Source organism: Scyliorhinus canicula, chromosome 2, assembly GCF_902713615.1.
Source record: "Scyliorhinus canicula chromosome 2, sScyCan1.1, whole genome shotgun sequence".
NCBI lineage: Eukaryota > Metazoa > Chordata > Chondrichthyes > Carcharhiniformes > Scyliorhinidae > Scyliorhinus > Scyliorhinus canicula.
The window spans coordinates 155,685,698-155,708,241 of NC_052147.1; the positions used below are offsets into that span (position 1 = coordinate 155,685,698).

At 46.6% G+C, this 22,544-nt stretch overlaps 1 protein-coding gene across 1 annotated transcript in view; it reads right to left on the minus strand.

Annotated features, from left to right (window-relative positions):
* hdac4 (histone deacetylase 4) overlaps positions 1-22,544 on the minus strand; it is a 699,895-nt gene that overhangs the window by 199,549 nt on the left and 477,802 nt on the right. The window contains 1 exon segment of the mRNA XM_038788077.1: positions 9,349-9,480. Coding sequence (XP_038644005.1) covers positions 9,349-9,480 — 132 coding nt within the window.

Genomic DNA, 22,544 nt, shown 5'->3' on the forward strand with positions numbered 1-22,544 from the left:
ATGCAAATGTCCCCGGAACAGCCAATCAGAAGCTCTGCTCTGCTGCCCTCTGCTGGATGCTTGACTTCCGTCGAACTCCTCGGGTCACTGATGCAGGTGCACCTTCAACTTACGCTGACCGCACTGCACGTATGCAAATGTCCCCGGAACAGCCAATCAAGCTCTGCTCTGCTGCCCTCTGCTGGATGCTTGACTTCCGTCGAACTCCTCGGGTCACTGATGCAGGTGCACCTTCAACTTACGCTGACCGCACTGCACGTATGCAAATGTCCCCGGAACAGCCAATCAGAAGCTCTGCTCTGCTGCCCTCTGCTGGATGCTTGACTTCCGTCGAACTCCTCGGGTCACTGATACAGGTGCACCTTCAACTTACGCTGACCGCACTGCACGTATGCAAATGTCCCCGGAACAGCCAATCAGAAGCTCTGCTCTGCTGCCCTCTGCTGGATGCTTGACTTCCGTCGAACTCCTCGGGTCACTGATGCAGGTGCACCTTCAACTTACGCTGACCGCACTGCACGTATGCAAATGTCCCCGGAACAGCCAATCAGAAGCTCTGCTCTGCTGCCCTCTGCTGGATGCTTGACTTCGTCGAACTCCTCGGGTCACTGATGCAGGTGCACCTTCAACTTACGCTGACCGCACTGCACGTATGCAAATGTCCCCGGAACAGCCAATCAGAAGCTCTGCTCTGCTGCCCTCTGCTGGATCTCTGAAAATTTCTTATAGAATTCCACCGGGTAGCCGTCAGGCCCCGGGGCCTTGCCCGACTGCATGTTCTCCAGCCCCTTGATTATTTCCTCAGTCTCAATTGGGGCTTCCAGCCCTTTCACCAGATCCTCATCTACCCTCGGGAACCTCAACTGACCCAAAAACTGCGTCATCCCCTCCATCGCAGCCGGGAGTTCCGACTCATATAATTTGCTGTAAAAGTCCTTAAACACCTCATTCACCCCCACTGGGTCCAGGACCCTAATCCCACCTCTACTCTTTACTCTCCCTATCTCCCCGGCCGTCTCCCTTTTCCTGAGCTGGTGCGCTAACATTCTGCTTGCCTTTTCCCCATACTCATAAATTTCCCCTCTTGCCTTCCTTAGCTGTTCCACTGCTTTCCCTGTAGTCAACAGCCCAAATTCCACCTGTAACGTCCGCCGCTCCCTCAGTATCCCCACGTCTGGGGCTTCCGAGTATCTCCTGTCCACCTGGAGTATCTCCTCAACTAACCGATCCCTCTCAGCCTGTTCCACCGTTTCTCTGTGGGCCCGTATCACGATTAATTCTCCTCTGACCACTGCCTTTGTAGCCACCTGGGGTGGCCACCTCCCGATTTCAAAATGGGCACTTGCAAAGAGTAATGGGAAAATTAGACAATGCTAAGAAAACAAGCAGGTGCAAGGTTTGCCTGTGGATTGGAGTTTGCAGCTCCCAGGCAAAACTGATACTACAAGCCATTAGCATAGTAATGAGCTATCTCTTGGTACCAGAGCAGACTCCCCGGCGCCATTGGAGACTAAAACAAAGGCAGGCCAACGGTCACCTAGGGCCCGCCCAGCATCAAGCTTTATTGGAGAAAATCAATACAAATGATTAGGACATGGTCCCCTTTGGGGTATAAAAAGGAGCCCCCAAGACAGATCGCTCTCTTCTTCTTCATCATCATCTTGGCCTTGGCTCTCAGCGACGAGACCCGCCAAGCACCAGCCAAGTAAGTCTAAAGTCAATGCACGCTACGAGATAGGTGATCCTAGCTACTATTCTATACCAGTTCGATGCCAGCAGCCTCAGAACCGGACAACGGCCATTGTTCCTCTGACTGAGTGGGCACCCGAAGCTAAGTATAGGCTTTTAGTAGTAGTGATAGTTTAGTGAGTAGAGTTTGTGCATGAGTATAATTGACTGTGTGTGTAAATAAATGTGCATTGATTTCAAACTTACTAACTGGTGTATCGAGTCTTTGATCAGTATTCGGTTTTGAACCTTATGGCGGTATCGAAAAGATACCTGGCGACTCTTGAGCCAGCATAATTAAAACAGAGCAAATTAAGGAGAGCATAACGAGAAACACCTTCACAGCTTCCGAAACCGTTGCTGCAGAGACCTCCTCCGTATCATTTGTTTCCAGGTAATTTTGGATGGACTTGTTCACCCGCCCACAGATCGCTTTGTCTGCTAACAACCCCACATCCAGCCTCCAGAGCGGGCGTTGTCCTCTCTCCAAACTAACCCGTAGATCCACCCAATATGGGGCATGATCCATCACTGCAATTGCCGAGTACTCAGTATCCACCACCACCGGTATTAAAAAGGGGAGTACTGCTTTTGCTGAAGGTTTCTCACGTCTTTACATCTAATGGAGAAAGATCAGCCTCACTGTAAAGTGGTGAAATGTGATTTACCACCAGCAGCAGTGTGATACTAATTTTTGAGCCATTTCTTTATGTGGAGTCAGAGTTAGCACAGAAACAAAGGCCACATTATTGGTTGTCTCCATCCTTTCTAGATCTTGGGGCAAAGCCTTCCTTGGTTTGAAACAACATCAGCTCCCCTTGTGACGCACCGTATGAATCAGACACAATGCATGTCAAGCCATGCTCCAATATCATAGATCTCATAATCCTTTTATGTTTACGAAAATTGACAAGGCTACCGTTGAATTGTTTTCAGAATCCTTTCCAGAGGAAAGATAAATCCATGAATCTCTTTTGGAGGTCTGCAGGAAAGCATAGGGTGGGATTCTTCGACCATGCCCGCCGGATGACCGGAAATTCCCGCCCGAGCTCATGGACCTTTGCATGGTCCTCATCTCATCCGTGGCGATCTTGCTGCAGGCACGGCCGAAGAATCCAGCCCATAGTATTCTAGGCATAATTACAGAGAACAATGATTGTGCTGAAATTCTAACCCTCCATGTCAAGACATCCACCAAAAACTACCACGGCAGTTAAATTTCTAAGTAATATTATACATTTTCCTGAGGCTCATTCTGAACTCAACTACGAGTTTGAGCAGAAATGTCTGGGTAGTTTCATTGCATACAGATTCCATCAAATGTACCCATTCAGTTCTGAATATTTAATTCCTCATTGTGGGAAAGGAAACAATTGCCCACAAGAAAAAGCCTTTTGAGTTTAATGGAACAGCACACTTCCCAAAAAAAAAAGGCAAATTTAATTTGGTTGCATTGGAACTTCAATTATTTGTATTTATTTAAACAATAATTTGTGGTCCTCTACTTCTATACTCTTCCACAAATTGTTCTGTGAAGTAGATGCACTTTTTGATTTCAAATACCCAAAGGGAGACATTTCTCCTACTCTAGCACACCTACTTGCTGCTGCTTTAGAAATGTCAAATTAGAAGGATCGAAGCCTCTAGAACATGCAGATGAACTGTACAAATTACACGATCTTCTGGCAAGATGTACTTTTCTAGAAGGATATACCTTACATTAGGAAATACAAACTAGCCACTTTTTCCATTAGAAAGTTCTACGGGCAGTTGAAAGATAGATCAGTGTCATGAACAGATCACAGCCATTTGCCTCCTGTACAATTCAAATTGAAAACAGATCAATGTCTCAACATTCACCTCTAAAGTCAGATTCACGGAGAGTGCCACAGCAATCATCTGTCACTATGCAACTAATTTATGAAGTTGAAACTTTGAACTCCGTGTGCAAAGATGGGGAAATGGCATTGCCACAATGGTAGTAGGTTAAGCCTATTTGTTGTCCGACATTAGGGCCAATTTGTTTTGAATCGCATGGTATTTTGTGGGTGACGGATTGTTCTCATCATCATTAATATGTTTCTTTTATGCTATCCAAATGACCAGCAGATTAATTTAGAACTATTATGGACCACATAGAGAAAGAACATCTATTGCCACCTAGTGTGCATTACCCCACTGAAGAGTTCGAATAAACTCTAGTCAAAATCCAATATCAATATTCCAGATTCAGGATATATTTATAGCTTCTTCCCTGACCATATAACACAGCTATAATAGTATCGATATAAAGCTCAGGCAAAGTGGTCTCATTACTTTTTATATTTTTTGTACTTAAATGTACTTTCATTTCTTGAAGCCTAGATGGCACTACATATCCTTCTGTATCTCTGTAGATGAGTTGGAGTTACTGATAACATTCCTGACAATTGGTCACATTTACACCTTTTATTGGTATATAATAATAATAATCTTTATTGTCACAAGTAGGCTTACATTAACACTGCAATGAAGTTACTGTGAAAAGCCCTTCGTCACCACATTCCAGCACCTGTTCAGGTTCACAGAGGGCGAATTCAGAATGCCTAATTCACCTAACAAGCACATCGTTCGGGACCTGTGGGAGGAAACCGGAGCACCCGGAGGAAACATGCAGACTCCGCACAGACAGTGACCCAAGCCGGTAATCGAACCATGGACCCAGGCGCTGTGAAGAAACAGTGCTAACCACTGTGCCACCATGCTGCCATATAAATCTATAAGCAACAGTTTTATAAACACATATCTAACAAATAGGGCTGCTTATTTTCCTTAGTGATGCCATAGATATGTGGTCAGAGGCATATCTCAAAAGACTCGGTGGCTAAGGAATGGAACTTAGTGGGGGCTGAAGACAATGCCGTTGGTCTTCTCACATTTAATTTGAGGAAACTGCTGCACATCCATCACTGGATACAGGACAATTTATTAACACTGGAGCAGTCCAGAGAGGTGGTGTTGCCAGTGTACATGTGAAACCATGCAGTATTGTGAGTGGCAATATGTAGATGAAAACTCTTGGGGAGCACCAGAGGTCATGGGAGTGGGAAGGGAAGTCATTGCAAGCAATTCTCCTGGCTCTTCAATGGATTCAATTAAAATATATGCTAGCAGTACTTTTCACTTTCCCTGAATAACCTTTGATATGGAAATATTCTCTGCTTTTAATAATCTGGTTTCAAACAGTTTGATTATGGGGGCAACATTTTAATTGCTAGTTGTTGCGGAGCTTATTTGCATCAGAAGTGAACAACATTTTTGGTAAGTCGGAAAATGACACTAAATGAAACACACCAAATTTTGATAAAGATTGACAAAGATCAATGAAAGACACGGTTCATGTTTTCATCATCCATTACAAATCGGAACAGAACAACCAGCGAAACAAGTCACTGTCAGAAGTTGACCAAAACTGACCTAAATTAGAATATGGAATAAATTTGGCAAGAGATTTGGCAACTTTCAGTCAGATTTCCTCTTTTCAACAGATTAATAAGTGAGATCGGATTCATGTAATATAACATACTGGTCAAGGCCAGTTACCGGTTTATTGAGGGTTCCACCTATAGCACCTGGTTTTACATTATTCAGGCAGCAGTAAGTTCCTTTTCTTCATGACTTGATCACATGGTGCATCAAAAACAAGCCTGATCTTGAGCTCAGTAGCTATCGAAAGATGTATACCATTGGAAAGTGTCAACGGGTAACAATGGAAAGGAGAACGCCTGACCAATTAATGTTAGGGTACTAGTGCACATTGCCGTATATTTCTAATTGACTACAAATCACCATTGTTCAATGATGATTCTGGTCTCATGAAATGCTCTTAACTGGCAGAAAGGCACCTAAAATGTGCGCCATCATTTCTGACTTATCACCAGGGGCATTTCCTCTACGTTTTGGCACAGATTGCTGAAGGTACTCAGTGGGGTACCCAAACCTGTGTTTGGATTGTCTTCACTGGGCCTCCCAGAAAGTGCTCTAGAGAAGAGAGTAATTTGATAAAGGCAATGACAAGTGTCAATTAAATCCAAATGTAGTCATAATATTACACAGTGATGCCAGAAATGGTTATATTCTGATTTGAAGAATTGAGGTTGAATGAAGAAAGGTGTTACTGAATTTCTACCACAACTGTTTAAAATGGCTGAAATGATTATTTATTGAAAATATGTGCTGTTGTAAATATAAGGGCCGGGATTCTCTGAAAACTCAGTGTTTCTCGCCGGCGTCAACGGGGCTCTTGGCTAAGTGATTCCATTGCCCACAGTGGGCCAGCACGGCACTGGAGTGCTCTGTGCTGCACCAGCTGCCATATGCAGCCCTGCACTGCTCGGGTCCACGCATGCGTGCGACGGCCATTTTCGCACCGGCCACTGCGCAACGTGGCGGAGCCGCACAGAGGGCAAGCACGGAAGAAGATAGCATCCCCCTCCCCTCCGGATCGCGCACGCCCACTGATTGGTAGCCCCCCATCGCGGGCCTGTCCATCGTGAAGGCACCCCCGGAGTCTGATCCCCCCTGTCCCCCACCAGGACGGCCTGCGCAGCTGCAAGTCTGAGCTCCCGCCGGGTGGAACCATACCGGAACCACGCCAGCGGAACTCTGCGGGAACTCAGCCAGTCAATCACGGGAATCGTCGCAGGGGCCTCTTTAAACGGCCCCAGACCAGCGCAGCGTCGACCGCGTGCAGTTGGCAGCGATTCTCCGGTCCGCGGAGAATCGCGTCCTGACACCGCGTGTCTGAACCCATTCTCCGCCCCCACGCCGAGCGCGATTTCGGCGCGGAGAATCCAGGCCAAGATTTTTAAAATAATTTTTACTTCCTTCTCTTTGGAGAGTACAATTACTATCCAGATACGCATATGGACATTGATTGAGACGACAGATACAATTTGCCTTGTTGAATTGCCTGGGGATATTCACTGTCTAAATGTATACAAATAACCATACTCCATCAAGGAGTTAACACTTTCAATGGAGGAGAAGAAGAAACAAAATAAGCACCAAGGCAAGTCAATTTTAATACAATTATATTTTCTGAAGTGAGGTTGGGAAGACAGCATTGTGCTTTGCTCACTGGCCGAAATATGGTTCAATTTAGTGACTGGATATGTTTATAATTAGATTCATAGATTCCCTACAGTACAGGAGGCCATTCGGCCCATTGAGTCTGCACTGCCTCTCTGAAAGAACATCTCACCTAGGTCCACGCCCCACCCTATCCCCATAACCCTGTAACCCCACCTAACCTTTTGGACAGTAAGGGGAAATTTAGCATGGCCAATCCACCTAACTTGCAAATCTTTGGACTGTGAGAGGAAATAATATTTATTTATAAATACCCAACTTTGCAGAACAATGCCACTAGTTTTCTAGAGATAAAAAAAATTACAGTGGTTAAGGGATTGCCTGAAAGAAGTGACCACTAGCACTGAGCATTGACTGCAGTCAATGAACTGCATATTAAACAATGATTAATCTGTAATGACTGGAAAGACGGAATATGCATTTATGGAACATTCCATTGTATTTTCAGGACATTAGAAACTTCACTATCCCACAATGTGAGTATGGAACTCTGCCTTCCCCACTAAATCATTGTGTAATCAGACAGTGTAAACCTGAAAATCAGGGATACAGGTCTTAGAATAGCAATGCCAGTTGTGACTTTGTAGCACTCTCGCCTCGGAGTCAGAAGATTGTATCTTCATGACAAAAACTTGGGCACAAAACGTTAGGCTGACACTCCAGTGCAGTACTGAGGGAGTGGTATACAGAGGTTCAATCTTTCAGTGAGACTTTAAATTGGGCTCTCAAGAAACGTACAAGATCCCATGGGACTATTTCAAAAAAGAGCAAAGGAATTCTCTCCATTGTTCTGGACAATTCCTCAATCATAGAATCCCTACAGTGCAGATGGAGGCCATTCAGCCCATCAAATCTGGCCCTTGGAAAGAGCACCCTACTTAAGCCCACCTCCACCTAACCCAACCTTACCTTTTTTTGGACACTATGGGCAATTTTAGGATGGCTAATCCACCCAACCTACACATCTTTGGACTGTGGGAGGAAATCGGAGCACCTGGAGGAAACCCACGCAGACACAGAGAGAAAGTGCAAACTCCACACAGACAGTCACCCAAGACTGGAATTGGACCCTGGATGTGTGAGGCAGCAGTGCCAACCACTGTGTCGCCCTTCATCACTAAAAACAGATTATCTGGTCATTATGATATTGCTGTTTTTGGGAGCTTCGACAACACAAGTTGGCTGCCGTGTTTTCTATGTTATGACAATGCCCACGTTTCAAAAGTACTTAACTGGTCATCAAGTGCTTTTGAAAATCCGGAGGTCAGGAAAGGTGTTGTATAAATGCAAATTCTTTCTTTGAATCATATGATGTTGGAGGCCATTCAGCCAATGTGCCTGTCTCAGCTCTTTAAAGAAGCTGGCCAATTAGTACCATTTCCCTTTCGCTAAAGCAGGGCAAGTTTTCCCTTTATAAATCCTTGTGAAAAGTTAAAATCAGGTTCAATATTTCCCCATGGTCCATCAATCTTTAAGTAGTTTTAGTCATATATGTTTTGATAAAGTTAAGCCAAACACTAAATTTGGCGGTCCTCTACACTTTGAGGGAGAATGATTTTAATTGCCTTTTGATAGCCTCCATCTTAAGTATTAAATTATTTACCATCAGGATAGTGAACGTTATTGCCACAATTAAGAGGTATTGACAAATAAATGTAGCATTTAAAATCTTATTCTCAATCAAATTCTTCAACAAAAGTAAGAATCTGAGTTCAAATCTGTAGTGGTCACATTTACCGTAGTGTCTGGTCAGACCCACCTGGAGTGCCACACTCCATTCATATCTCTGCGACACAATGCTCCCTGCAGAGCCTTGAGGCAGTGCAGGGAACTACAATAAGCTAGAGCTCCTGCAGCTTCAAAAACAAACATCTCAAGGGGAAAAATACAAGCTACTTAATAGAATAGAAAAAGTAACGTGAAACAATGTATTTGGATACGCTAGAACACAGGTTCAAAATTACAAATTAGTAAGAGATGCCAAGATGCATTTCTTTACACAGATAGTGATCAACAATGGCAGTCCAGAGAACAGGACACAGCTAATTCAAGAAATAGAAAGCGAGGGGTAATATGAAAACATTGAACAAATCAAATCAGGCCCACTTCATTTGAACAGGAGTTGCAAATTCTAAGGTATTCAGGAATGATCTTCAACAGTATAATAATAATTGTAACAATAATAATCATCATCTTTTTATTGTCACAAGTAGGCTTACATTAACACTGCAATGACGTTACTGTGAAAAGCCATAATACCATAACCTCCTGAAATGTGCGGGTTAATGCGATCAACTAATACAGAGTAACTGTGGTAGGAGGCTCAAAACATCGTTAACCACGTAGATACAAATTTATACAAATTATTAAGAACTTTCTCAAACAGTAATGCAATGGCTATACCAGCTCAGGTGAAATAAACTATCAGGAATTGACACCAATAAACACAGGAATAAACACAGGAAACTTGAATAGCTGCTACTGACATACCTGGAACATCCATGGGTCTCTTTTTAAGTGTGGTTATGGCACTGCCATCTTTTCTCCGAAGTAAAGGGCTACTTCTTCTCTCTGCCACTTTCTGTTTTAGTCTGGAGCGTACCTTTAGGTTTGGCTCAGATGCTGTTAGATCAAACACAGAAATTACATTTTGTCACAATAATCCCAGACCTTTTGTTCAAAAGTACAATTCACTGTTGTGCAATCTGCTCCATTTAAACAACTTTAAACCAGAATAAAGCACAATTCTGTAGGGCCAGTTCAATTTTTATCACAACATCATCTACAAAAGATGTGTTTCTTCCTCAATTCTTTCCGTTCTTTTCCCAGTGTTGACTCCTCACTAGGATGACCATCAATCTGCTGGCCTCTTTTGTACAAACAGCAAACTATCCAATAAAGCATGTGCAGGACATTGGCAGTCGAGTCACACAGCATTGCAACTGAATGTAACCCGATTCCCAACTGAGATCTGTACATGCTCGCTTTCTGTTTTGGTTAACTGGATAGCAATTATGAGTGGAAACCAATGCAAATTTGTATCTCCTAAACCAGGGTACTTGGGGCTTAATGTACTGATGAGATCAACATACTGCAGCAATATTTTGTTCTATATAGCTCTGTAATCGTTAGGTAAACTTTGGAGGCCATTAAGGGGTTGCAACAGCCATTTTTGTAAGTGGTTGATTGATTACTGTAATAGGTTACAGGTAACCACCTAAGTATAAAAACAGAAAATGCTGGAAATATTCAGCAAGTCTGGCAACATCTGAGGATAGAGAAGCAGAGTTAACTTTTCAGATTTCTAGTATCCGCAATATTTTGCTGAAACAAATGTTTTTGTCTCTGCCAAGGCAAGTCGCCCATTGATAACAATCGCATTCAATGACACAAAGCTATCTTTCCCTTTCAGTGGCTAGTAATGACTCTCGATCACTACGCATAGTCCATGCGTGTAACCAGCTAACAAAATGAATGTTACAAATTATGCCAGAGCTTTTACGCATGGAGATAGAAAAAATGAACATTGGAATTTTTAAGAACAATAAAGGGTTATTAGGATCAACAAACGTATCACTTTTGAAATGTAAACCTGACTACAGCATTTCAAATCTTTCAACAAGGTTGAAGATTTATCACAAAATCTAGTGCATGGGCCATACATTGCTGTATGGTTTTATGTCATAACATAGGGGCTGGATGCAAATTTTAGCCCACATTCGCCATCAGAGAGCACAGCGCCAAGCGAGGAAAATCAGGAGAGAATCTAGAAACGTGATTCTCTCCAGAGAAATTGAGTTCCTGATTTACCATGCCTCTCGCCGGTGAGTTCACCAAGTTGACATCCATGAAGCATTATACGGGTGATGGAGAGGGGAGCGCCAAGGCCATTGAGATGGAACTTGCAGCGCCGAGGTGCAGGCAGTGAACTCCGGCAATAATTTCATAGTTGGGAGCGGGGGGGGGGGGGGGAGAGAGAGAGAGCTAGAGCCCAATGATTGCAGGGGATGGAGTTGATATTCAGCTCTCATCTCTGTTCTTGCTGGCTCTATCTTGCCCTGCGAGAACGATGGCAAAAGCATCACCCACTCATTTGCTTTCTTCAGAGAGGCTCAAAGTTTGGGGTGAAATCTGGTCTGTGCAGCTGGAGAGCTACATGACAGGTTTCAGTCAAAGCCTGGCACTTTGAAAAAATATGGTATGCTTCCATCAGTCACTTATATTTTTGGAGCTTGGGCTGTATTTTTTCTTATGTTCTCAGTTTTTACATCAACAAACATGTCTTCAAGAAATTTTCAAAATATCTTCACACCAAAGAGATTGCAATGGGTCATTCACAGTTCTGGACTTTATACCTCCACTGGAAGTGTATTTCATGCTTAAATGCACATTAGGATACTTCCAATAAGCCTCAGTTTACATTTTCCTTTCTTGTGAATATTTGTAGTTGACATTTGAAATGTTTGGTGACCTGTTTAGCTCAGTTAGCTGGTCTGCCAGTTCATGATGCAGAGCAAGGCCAACAGTGCAGGTTCAATTCCCGGCTGAGGTTATGCATGAAGCCCCGCCTTCGCAACCTTGCCCCTAGCCGGAGATGTGGTGATCCTCAGGTTAAATAACCACCAGTCAGCTCTCCCACTCAAAGGGGAAAGCAGCCTGTAGTCATCTGGGACTATGGCGACTTTAGTTTATATAAGGACCATTCACATTTTGCACAGTCCATTGGCAAATTTAGAAATGAATTAGACTTATATTTATTCACAAAGTTTAGGAGATTCAATCAAATACTATTATAGGATGAGTAATTTCTTATTAATGCTAATTCATTCAAGAAATTCTAGTTCATTCCAGTTTTAATTTTTAATCCTCCTTAAACAAAGACCTTTGGAAAATTATTTGAGACTATAAAGCTAATTATTAAATGTATTTCTTTGATATTTAATTTTGAGTTTGCAAACGAACTGTATAGTAAATGTGGAAAATGAAACAGTAAAAATTTCTGAAGTGTGCTGCATCTGAACTCTGTAGTTATAAATGCAGTTGCGAGTTTTTAAGGACTGGATCCATCTGGCGCAAGATCATCAAAGGTGAGAAATGGAGCACATTAAGGTAATTGACCTCAGACAGGAATTTCTAGTCGCCGGGTGGCGCGGTTGCAGAATCCCGTCCTAAGATTTGCTTGGGTACTTCACAGAATCGCAGAAGGAAGCCATTTGGCCCACCCTGTCTGCACCGGCTCTCCAAATGAGCATTATAACTTTGCGCCATTCCCCTGCCTTTTCCACGTACCCTTGCATAGTTTCTATTCAAATAATCATCTTATGCCCTCTTGAATGCTTTGATTGAATCTGCCTCCTTCCAGGCAGCGCACTCCAGACCCCAACCAATCGCTGTGTGAAAAAGTTTTTTTCACATCATGTTTGCTTCTTCTGAAAATTATTTTAAATCTGTGCCCTCACATTCTTGATCCTTCTGCGAGCAGGAACAGTTTCTCCCCATCTATTCTTCCGTCACCTCATGATTTTGAACACTTCTATCAAATTTCCTCTCAGGCTTCTTCTCTTCAAGAAGTACAGTCCCAACCTCTCTGACGTTTCTCACCTCTGGAGCTATTCTTGTGAAACCTGAATAGGATGGGGCTAAGGATTAAATCAAATTTTAAAATTATGGGAGACCAGCCAGGAATACTTTGGAATAGTCAAGTCTAGAGGTGACAAAGGCATAATTGAAAGTTTCAGCAGCAGATGGGTTGAGACAGGGGAAGAGTCAGGTGCTGTTATGTCGGTGGAAATAGGTGTTCTTAATGATGGCATGAACATGTGGTCAGAAGCTCATGTTGTGTGTCAAAAATACAACAATTCTCTCCTAACACCTTTTCACCTCTCTACCTCATCTTCCTTCTTTCAGGCACTCCTTAAAACCCAACTCTTTAACAAAGCCTTTGTCATCTGACCCACAAAAGACATGCTTGTTAGCTGAATTGTACATTCTGAATTCTCCTTCTGTGTTCCCGAACAGGCGCCAGAATGTGGCAACCAGGGGCTTTTCATAGTAACTTCATTGCAATGTTAATGTAAGCCTACCTGTGACAATAAAGATTATTTTAATTAAATATCCCTACGTGGCTCGGTGTCATAGTGCTCCTCTGATGTTTGATCATGTTGAAGGTGCAAAGTAAGTACAAGTTATTGTTGTTATTTTTTTTAAATCCAATCTAGTCAGAGCTTAATTATCTAATTTAAGCCATGGTGAAAATAGGTCTATAAGTGGTCTTGGAAGTTAAGCAGTAAAAACTAATTGAGTTTCTCACTCCAGGTTATTATCCAGTGATTTTCCAGAGTTGAGCCTTATACAACCAGTACTCAAGGCTCAGGTAACCTGTGATACTCACTGTTAAGGTTCTCATAGTCTCCTTCGGCGAGGCACCAGTGTACCTCGCGCTTATTGACTGTACTCGACGTTGCCTTGGGTTTGGGAGCAGAAAATGTGGTGAAAAATTAAGCTGGAAGATAGATTTGGTAAATATTCTAGGATATTTCTTGGCACAGAAATAAGACTTAATTTTTAGCAATGAGGAGGACAAGGCTCACAATTTAAGGTGTCTATATTTCCTCCCTTTCTTATTTTTAGTAATTTTGCACTGCACCTAAATGCTGGAAACAGCAGTTCCAGGAATGGCAGCATTATTTATTTCATTACGCAGTCAGTTCCTAGCTTCTGTTCAGCAATGACATGGCAGTGATTGGGCATTTAGTTACATTTTGTGGGCACAACCTGTAGCTCACCCCTTCATTGCCATTGGTGTTTCAACATGCTGCCCTTATGACTAGGGCAAGTGATTGAGAATAGGGCCTAATCCCACCAAATTTTTACATTCAGTTATGCACAACAGGATGACATACTGAGAATACTGTAGGAGTGAGAGGTTTTAAACGGTAAAAAAAATCACTTGCTGCAAAAGTCACTCATCTACTTGTACCACTTACTGTACTTAACCCAACTTTCTAAGTCCATTAAATTTGTTTACTCAGTCCATCTCATCTACTGTGATAAAAATGTCATTAAAAAAATTAAATTAAAGTTACTTGGATATATAAAGAAAATAAATTGTTATATTTTCCTTTGCCGCATGTCTAAATAGAAAAAAAGTTTGTACATCTGCAAATGTAGGCAATTTGTTACAAAGTAAATATAACTTCTTCTACGTATTCACTGAAGGAGGCAAATTTAGCTTGCTTGTAAGATGAATAACAATTACATTTCACAGTAGTTTTCGTTTTTGGTCTTACACATCCCACCTAATTTATATAATGTAGATTTACTTCTACAATTGTGCCTATCCCACCCCCAGAAATCAACTACTAAAATTTTTCAACAGGCTGTTTTAATTAAGTGCCATTTGGGTTAGAATCTGGTGCTCTCGTGGATGGTAACCTTGGAGGAGGGAAGGGCATTTACTTGGGTGGGATAGTGTCATACCTGACCCCTCCACCAGAATTAAGTTCTGGGCAGGAAAGTCCATGGTAGAACATCCCACTCTGCTGCCAATTGAACCCCTTAAGTGGCCAATTGATGACTACTTAAGGGCCTCGGTCTTGCCACCACTGGTATCAACCCAGCTGCAGGTGAATTTATCGCCACGCACAAATTTCAGCCAGCTCAGCGGCTCTGGGAGTCCCTTGATCAAAGGCACTCAGTGGCTGATTGAGGGACTGGACATCAAGGGGGGGGGGGCGCACTCAGAGCAAACCCCTTCCCTTGCTGCCAACCTTCCTGCATTCCTTCCCCCATGACCTCCAATCTGGGCAACCACCACCAATGTGGGGCAGCACGGTAGCACAGTGGTTAGCACAGTTTCTTCACAGCTCCAGGGTCCAGTTTCGATTACCGGCTTGAGTCACTGTCTGTGTGGAGTCTGCACGGGTTTGCTCTAGATGCTCCAGTTTCATAGTATCGTAGAATGTACAGTGCAGAAGGAGGCCATTTGGCCCATTGAGTCTGCATCGGCCCTTGGAAAGAGCACCCTACCTAAGCCCACACCCCAGCCCTATCCACGTAAACCAGTAACCCCACCCAACCAAACCTTTTTGGACACCAAGGGCAATTTAGCATGGCCAGTCCACCTAACCTGCACACTTTTGGACTGTGGGAGGAAACCGGAGCACCCGGAGGAAACCCACGCAGACACAGGGAGAATGTGCAAATTCCGCACAGTGACCCAAACCTGGGGCCTGGAGCTGTGAAGCAACTGTGTTACTGTGCCCTCCCCCCGCAGTCCAAAGATTCCACTCTGGGAATCTTGGTTCCAGGGGACTGTCCACTGCTGGCCTCGCCACAGCCTAATTGCCGTGTGGCTTGGCAGGCCTTCACAAGAAGAGGTAGCACAGGTCTCTCGCCATCTCTACAGTTGGCAGGCGAGTCTCTCAATGCCGCAACAAGATTCTGGCCTTAGTCTCCTTTTAGAAATGGCCAAAGAGGAACTGAAATGAGCATCTTCCATTTCAAACCATACCCATATTATAAATTAAATCCAGAGAGCAGCACGGGGCGCAGTGGTTAGCACTGGGACAACGGGCCTGAGGTCCCGGTTCGAATCCTGGCCCTGGGTCACTGTCCATGTGGGGTTTGCACATTCTCCCCCTGTCTGTGTGGGTTTCACCCCCACAACCCAAAGATGAGCAGATTCGGTGGATTGGCCACGCTAAATTGCGCCTTAATTGGAAAAAAAATAATTGGGTACTGTAAATTTATAAAAAAGTAAATTAAAACCAGGATTGTTTGATTCATTAGATATTCCAAAATTAAGCCACTACTATTATATACTTCAAACAGGAACTATATTTTTTGTTCCCTGCTTCACTACCTGGTGATACCTTTCCCCCCCTAAAATTATACTTTATTCAGCAAATTTGTAGAAGTACACTGTGAAACATTTCAAATTGATCATTACAGAAAGGCAAAAAAAAAAGCTTTTCTCCATACAGCATGTTCCAAGATTATAATCTACTGGTCTTCCAGTGCGAAGAGTTGCCCTCAATCGAGTGTGGCAGACTGGCACATTCCTAGGTCCAGGACTTTGTGCTGAGGTACGCACTAAGCTTCGGTCAACCTCTGCTGAGGTGCAATGGGGAAAAGCCACTGTCTAAAGTTTTGCAGCTAGAGTACACAAAGGGGCTGGAAACTATGGCGAAGCCCTCAGGCTGTCTGCCTGACATGGAATGCATATTGTGAATATCATGGGCAGGATTCTCCCAGCCCAGGCCGGGCCGGAGAATCGCCGGGACGGGCGTGAATCGTGCAATGCTGCCCTGACGCCAGCCCCCCCCCCCCCCCCCCCCCACCCCGTGATTCTCTGCCTGGGATGGGCTTAGCAGCTGCGCAAAAAATCTGCGTCCTGCCGGCACCGTCCACATGTGGTGTTACCTGGCGGAACCGCGACGTGCATGCATCCGGGGGCAGCCTGGTGGGGGGTGGGGGCTCCACTGTGGCCTGGCCCACGATCGGGGCCTATCGATCGGCAGGCCGGCCTCTCGGGCTGGGGGCCTCTGTTGTTCTACGCTGGGCCCTGTAGCCCTACGCCATGATGCATCAGGTCCGGCACAGAGAAGGGAGCCACTGCGCATGCACGCATTAACGCCGGTCCCACTGTGCATGCCCAGATCCGTGACGTCCATCTGACGCCGGGATCGGCAGCTAGAGCGCCGTGAGTCGCTCCAGTGCCATGCTGGCCCCCTGTAGGGGTCAGAATCGCTGCTCCTGAGGGCATGTTGATGCCATCGAGAAACGCGATGGCGTCAACACTTAGTCCCAGTATCAGAGAATCCCGCCCCATGTGTATTAGAAATTATATTGAGGCATCTCCGAAACGAACATGTTTTCTGAAGAAAAGTTGAATCCTATTTAACTTTGTGGAATATTCAAGTTGAAATGTTTTGCCGTTAGGCTGTATGCTTGACATGGGGCGTGTACATAAGAACATAAGAACTCGGAGCAGGAGTAGGCCACCTGGCCCCTCGAGCCTGCTCCGCCATTCAATGAGATCATGGCTGATCTTTTGTGGATTCAACTCCGCTTTCCCGCCTGAACACCATAATCACGTAGTCCTTTATTCTTCAAATAAACTATCTATCTGTACCTTGAAAACATTTAATGAAGGGGCCTCAACTGCTTCGCTGGGCAGGGAGTTCCATAGATTCACAATCCTTCGTGTGAAGAAGTTCCTCCTAAACTCAGTCCTAAATCTACTTCCCCTTATTTTGAGGCTATGCCCCCTAGTTCTGCTTTCACCCGCCAGTGAAAGCAACCTCCTCACATCTATCCTATCTAATCTCTTCATAATTTTTTAGATATTTCTATAAGACCCTCCCCCCCGTATCCTTCTAAATTCCAACGAGTACAGTCCCAGAGTACTCAACCTCTCCTCGTAATCCAACCCCCTCAACTCTGGGATTAACCTAGTGAATCTCCTCTGCACATCCTCCAGTGCCAGTTCATCCTTTCTCAGGTAAGGAGACCAAAACTGAACACAATACTCCAGATGTGGCCTCACTAGCACCGTATACATTTGCAGCATAACCTTCCTAGTCTTAAACTCCATCCCTCTAGCAATAGAAGGACAAAATTCCATTTGCCTTCTTAATCACCTGTTGCACCTGTAAACCAACTTTTTGCGACTCATGCACTAGGACACCCAGGTCCCTCTGCACAGCAGCATGTTTTAATATTTTAAATAATAATCCCTTTTGTTATTACTCCCAAAATGCATAACTTACATTTGTCAACATTGTATTCCACCTGCCAGACCCTAGCCCATTCACTTAAACTATTCAAATCTCTCTGCAGACTTCCAGTAAACTCTGCACTTTTTGCTTTACTACTCATCTTAGTGTCGTCTGAGGGCAGCACGGTGGGTTAGCAATGCAGCCTCACGGCGCCGAGGTCCCAGGTTCGATCCAGGCTCTGGGTCACTGTCCGTGTGGAGTTTGCACGTTCTCCCCGTGTCTGTGTGGGTTTCGCCCCCACAACCCAAAGATGTGCAGGCTAGGTGGATTGGCCACGCTAAATTGCCCCTTAATTGGAAAAAATTAATTGGGTACTCTAAATTTATTTTAAAAATAAAAAAAATCTTAGTGTCGTCTGAAAACTTGGACCTATTGCACTTGGTCTCCAACTCCAAATCATCTCTGTAAATTGTGAACAATTGTGGGCCCAACACTAATCCCTGAGGGACACCACTAGCTACTGATTGCCAATTAGAGCAACACCCATTAATCCTCACTCTTTGCTTACTATTAATTAACCAATCCTCTACCCATGCTACTACTTTACCCTTAACGCCATGCATCATTATCTTATGCAGCAAACTTTTATGTGGCACCTTGTCAAAAGCTTTCTGGAAATCCAGATGTACCACATCCATTGGCTCCCCTTTGTCACTACACTGGTACTGTCCTCAAAAATTTCCACTAAAAGGACTTCCGGTGGCGGCGATGTCCGAGTGAGCCGCAATCGGCGGGCTCTCACTCCGGCGGGCGTTTAGGGGCTGATTCCCCGCGATAGCAGAACCACAGAGCTGAAGGAAGGCGGCGGTGAAAGTGCTGAGGAGCGGGCTGCGGCACATGGAACAGCGGGAGTCCAGGAGGCAGAAGAAGAGAGAGAAAAAGGGACAGAGACAAGGAGCTGAAGAAACTTACCTGGAACCTAAGATGGCGGACACACGGACCCTGGACTCAGCAATCCAGCAGGCGCTGGATAACATGCTCCAGGTAATGAAATCCAGTTTTGAAGCGCTGAAGCGGGACAGCTTGGACCCAATCCAGAAAGCGGTGGATCAGCTGAACCAGAGGCTGGATGCGCAAGATGCTAACGTTAAGGAGCTGGGAGAGACGGTGGAGGAGCAGGCGGATGCGCAGACGGTTGCGGCACTAGATGTTGACGGGCTGAAGACTGCTAGACAGAGTGGAGGAGCTGGAGAATAGAGTCCGCAGGAACAACCTGAGGATGGTCGGCCTCCCGGAGGGGGCTGAGGGAGCTGGTGCTGCAACGTTTGTAGCAGACCTATTGATGCAGCTGATGGGGGCCGAAGCCTTTCCGCGACCGCCGGAGCTGGAGGGGGCATACAGAGTGCAGGCGAGGCAGGGGAGGCCGGGCGGACCCCCCACGCCCGATGGTGATTAGGTTCCACAGGTTCGTGGACAAGGAGCGGGTGCTGCGGTGGGCAAAGAGCGCCAGGAGCAGCGCATGGAACAACAGTGTCCTCCGCATTTACCAGGACCTAAGCCAGGAGATGGCTCGGTGGCGAGCAGCCTTTAAGAATGTCAAGGAGGTGCTGTTCAAGAAGCACGTGAAGTTTGGTCTGCTGTTCCCGGCTCGTTTATGGGTCACGCACCAGGGTCAACACCACTACTTCTCTGAGCCTGAAGAAGCGATGGGCTTTGCGAGAGATCAGGGGCTGGTCCCGAAAAGAGGCCCCACGGGTGCGAATTAGGGCCCGAGGACTACCGTGGGAAGGTACGCCGAATGGGCCTGGACTGCTGTTCAACGGTTTGCTGGGTCAAAGGTGCCAAGCGGAACATTTGGGACTCTTTCCTTTGTTCATGGACATTGGTTTGGGTTTTTTTGGGGGGGTTTTTTCTCTTATGTTTTTGTTTTTTCCTCTTTTTTCTGTTTTCTCCTTTTTGGGCGGATTTGTACTTTTTGTGCGGCTCGCGGAAGACACTGGAGCCGGCACGGTATGAAGGGGGGCCGGTCAGCAAGGGGGGGCTAAGGACGTGGGTTGGGGGGGTTTTTGTTGATGTCCATGCCTTCCTGTGCCAGTGAGTTTGCTCCAGTGGGTTGGAGAGGGGGATGGGGCGCCGGGGAGTGGGGAGGAGGACGGAGAAACAATGGGAATGAGACAGGAGGGCGCCTGAGTGTTGAGTCACCGGACTAGCAGATTGGCTAGTCAAGGGAGTCAGGTGGGGGGGGGGGGAGAGATCACAGCCAGTGGATGGCAGGGGTGGGGGTATCGGGGGGTGTTGTTAGGGGGGTGGGGTTGTTCTGCTGACGTGGGAGGGACTTGAAATAGGCACTGGAAAGGAGGTCGAGGGTGGAGGCAGCCAACGGGCGGGCCAGGGATGGCGCGACGCACGGGCCGGGGGCCCGGTCCGAGAAAGGCTATGGCTGACCAGCGTTGTTGGGGGAGGGGTTGTGCCCCCCCGACCAGGCTGATCACGATCACCTGGAACGTCAGGGGACTGAATGAGCCGGTTAAGAGGGCACGGGTGTTCGCGCACTTGCGGGCTCCGAGGGCGGACGTAATTATGTTGCAGGAGACACATCTGAAAGTGTCTGACCAGACCAGCCTAAGGAAGGGCTCGATTAGCCAGGTCATCCACTCGGACTTGGACTCGAAGTCCAGGGGGGTGGCAATCATGATCAACAAGCGGGTGCAATTTGAGGCGGAGGGCATAGCCGCAGACAAGGGGGGGGCAGATACCTGATGGTACGGGGCACTGGAGGGGAGAAGGGTGGTGCTGGTGAATATATATGCCCCGAACTGGGATGACGTGGACTTCATTAAAAGAGTGCTGGGGAAGATCCCGGACCTGGACTCTCGCAGGCTAATAATGGGGGGGGGACTTTAACCTGGTCCTTGACCCGGCTTTGGATCGGTCGTGTCCCAGAACGGGTAGACTCCCAGCAATGGCAAGGGAGCTGAAAGGGTTTATGGAGCAAATGGGGGCAGTGGCCCCCTGGAGAGCCAGACAGCCGACAGGAAGGGGCTACTCGTTTTACTCGCACGCCCATAAAGTATATTCTGGGATAGATTTCTTTGTACTAAGCAGGGATTGTATAGGGGAGGTAAAGGACACGGAATATTCGGCAATTACTATCTCAGACCATGCCCCGCACTGGGTAGACCTGCAGATCGGGGGGGCGAACTACCAACGCCCGCAATGGAGGCTGGACGTGGGACTGCTGTCGGAGGAGGGGATCTGTGAGAGGCTTCGGAGGTGTATGCAAAATTACTTGCAGGTGACTGACACGGGGGAGGTCTCAGCGGCGTCCCTGTGGGAGGCGCTAAAGGCAGTAGTGCGGGGGGGAGCTGATTTCAATTGGGGCCCACAGAGCCAAGGCAGACAGGGCAGAGATGGATAGATTGGTCAGGGAAATGGGTCGGATAGATGAGGAGCACGCGGAGTCCCCGGGGGAGGTTTTACTCAGGGAGGGGCAGAGACTACAGGCGGAACTGGGGGCACTATCCATGAGTACGGCCGTGGAAAGTTTAGGAAGGCGAGGGGCGTGGTGTACGAGCATGGGGAAAAGGCAAGCAGACTGTTAGCGCAGCAACTCAGGAAGAGGGAGGCGGCCAGGGAAATAAGTAGAGTGATGGATGGGGAGGGGCGCCAAGTGGAGGACCCGGCAGGATTGAATAAAGGTATTCCGGGACTTCTAACGCAAGCTGTATACTGCGGAGCCGCCGGAAGAACCGGAGGAGATGAAAAGGTTTCTGCACAGGTTAACATTCCCAACAGTAGGTGGGGGGGGGGGGGGGGGGGGGGGGGGGGGGGGCGGGTGGAGGAGCTGGGGCCGCGATTAGAGTGGAGGAGGTATTGGGGGGCCAAAAGGCCATGCAGTCAGGGAAATCCCCGGGGCCGGATGGATACCCAGTAGAGTTTTATAGGAAGTTCTCTGAGCTGGTGGGCCCGGTCTTGGCGAGGGTTTTCAATGAGGCAAGGGACAGAGGGACCCTGCCGCCGACAATGTCGCAAGTCACTATATCACTGATATTGAAGCAGGGCAAATACACGGAGGCGTGCGGGTCCTACAGGCCAATCTCCTTGATTAATGTTGACGCCAAGCTCCTGGCAAAGGTACTGGCGGTTAGAATGGAGGACTGCATACCGGAGGTGATTGTGGAGGACCAAACTGGGTTCGCGAAAGGTAGGCAGCTGGCGCCCAACCTGACATTACTTAATGTGATAATGATGCCCCCGGTGGGCAGGGAGGTGGAGGTAGTGGTGGCGATGGACGCCGAGAAGGCCTTTGACCGGGTGGAGTGGGACTATCTATGGGAGGTGCTCGGACGGTTTGGGTTCGGGGAGGGACTGGTGAATTGGATCAAATTATTATATCAGGCCCCAAAGGCCAGCGTCAGGACTAACAGAGAAGTGTCGGAGTACTTTAGGCTGTACCGAGGGACCAGACAGGGCTGCCCGCTCTCCCCGCTGCTGTTTGCACTGGCCATAGAGCCGCTGGCGATTGCGCTGAGAGCCGCAGAGGGATGGAAGGGGATGGTGAGGGGTGGGGTAGACCATAAGGTCTCTCTTTACGCAGATGACCTGCTCCTGTATGTGTCGGACCCAGTGGCCGGGATGGGAAGTATACTGGGAATGTTGAGGAAGTTCGGCCAGTTTTCAGGATACAAATTAAATACGGCCAAGAGTGAAATGTTCATGGTACAGGCAAGGGGCCAGGAGAACAGATTGAGAGGGCTACCGTTTAGGCTGGCTGAGGAAAATTTCCGGTATTTGGGAATCCAGGTGGCATGAGACTGGGGCACGCTGCACAAGTTAAATTTGGCCAGGATGGTGGAGCAAATAAAGGGAGAGTTTTGGAGATGGGATGCACTCCCGCTGTTGCTGGCAGGGAGGGTGCAGACTGTAAAGATGACAATCCTCCCTAGATTTCTGTTTGTTTTTCAG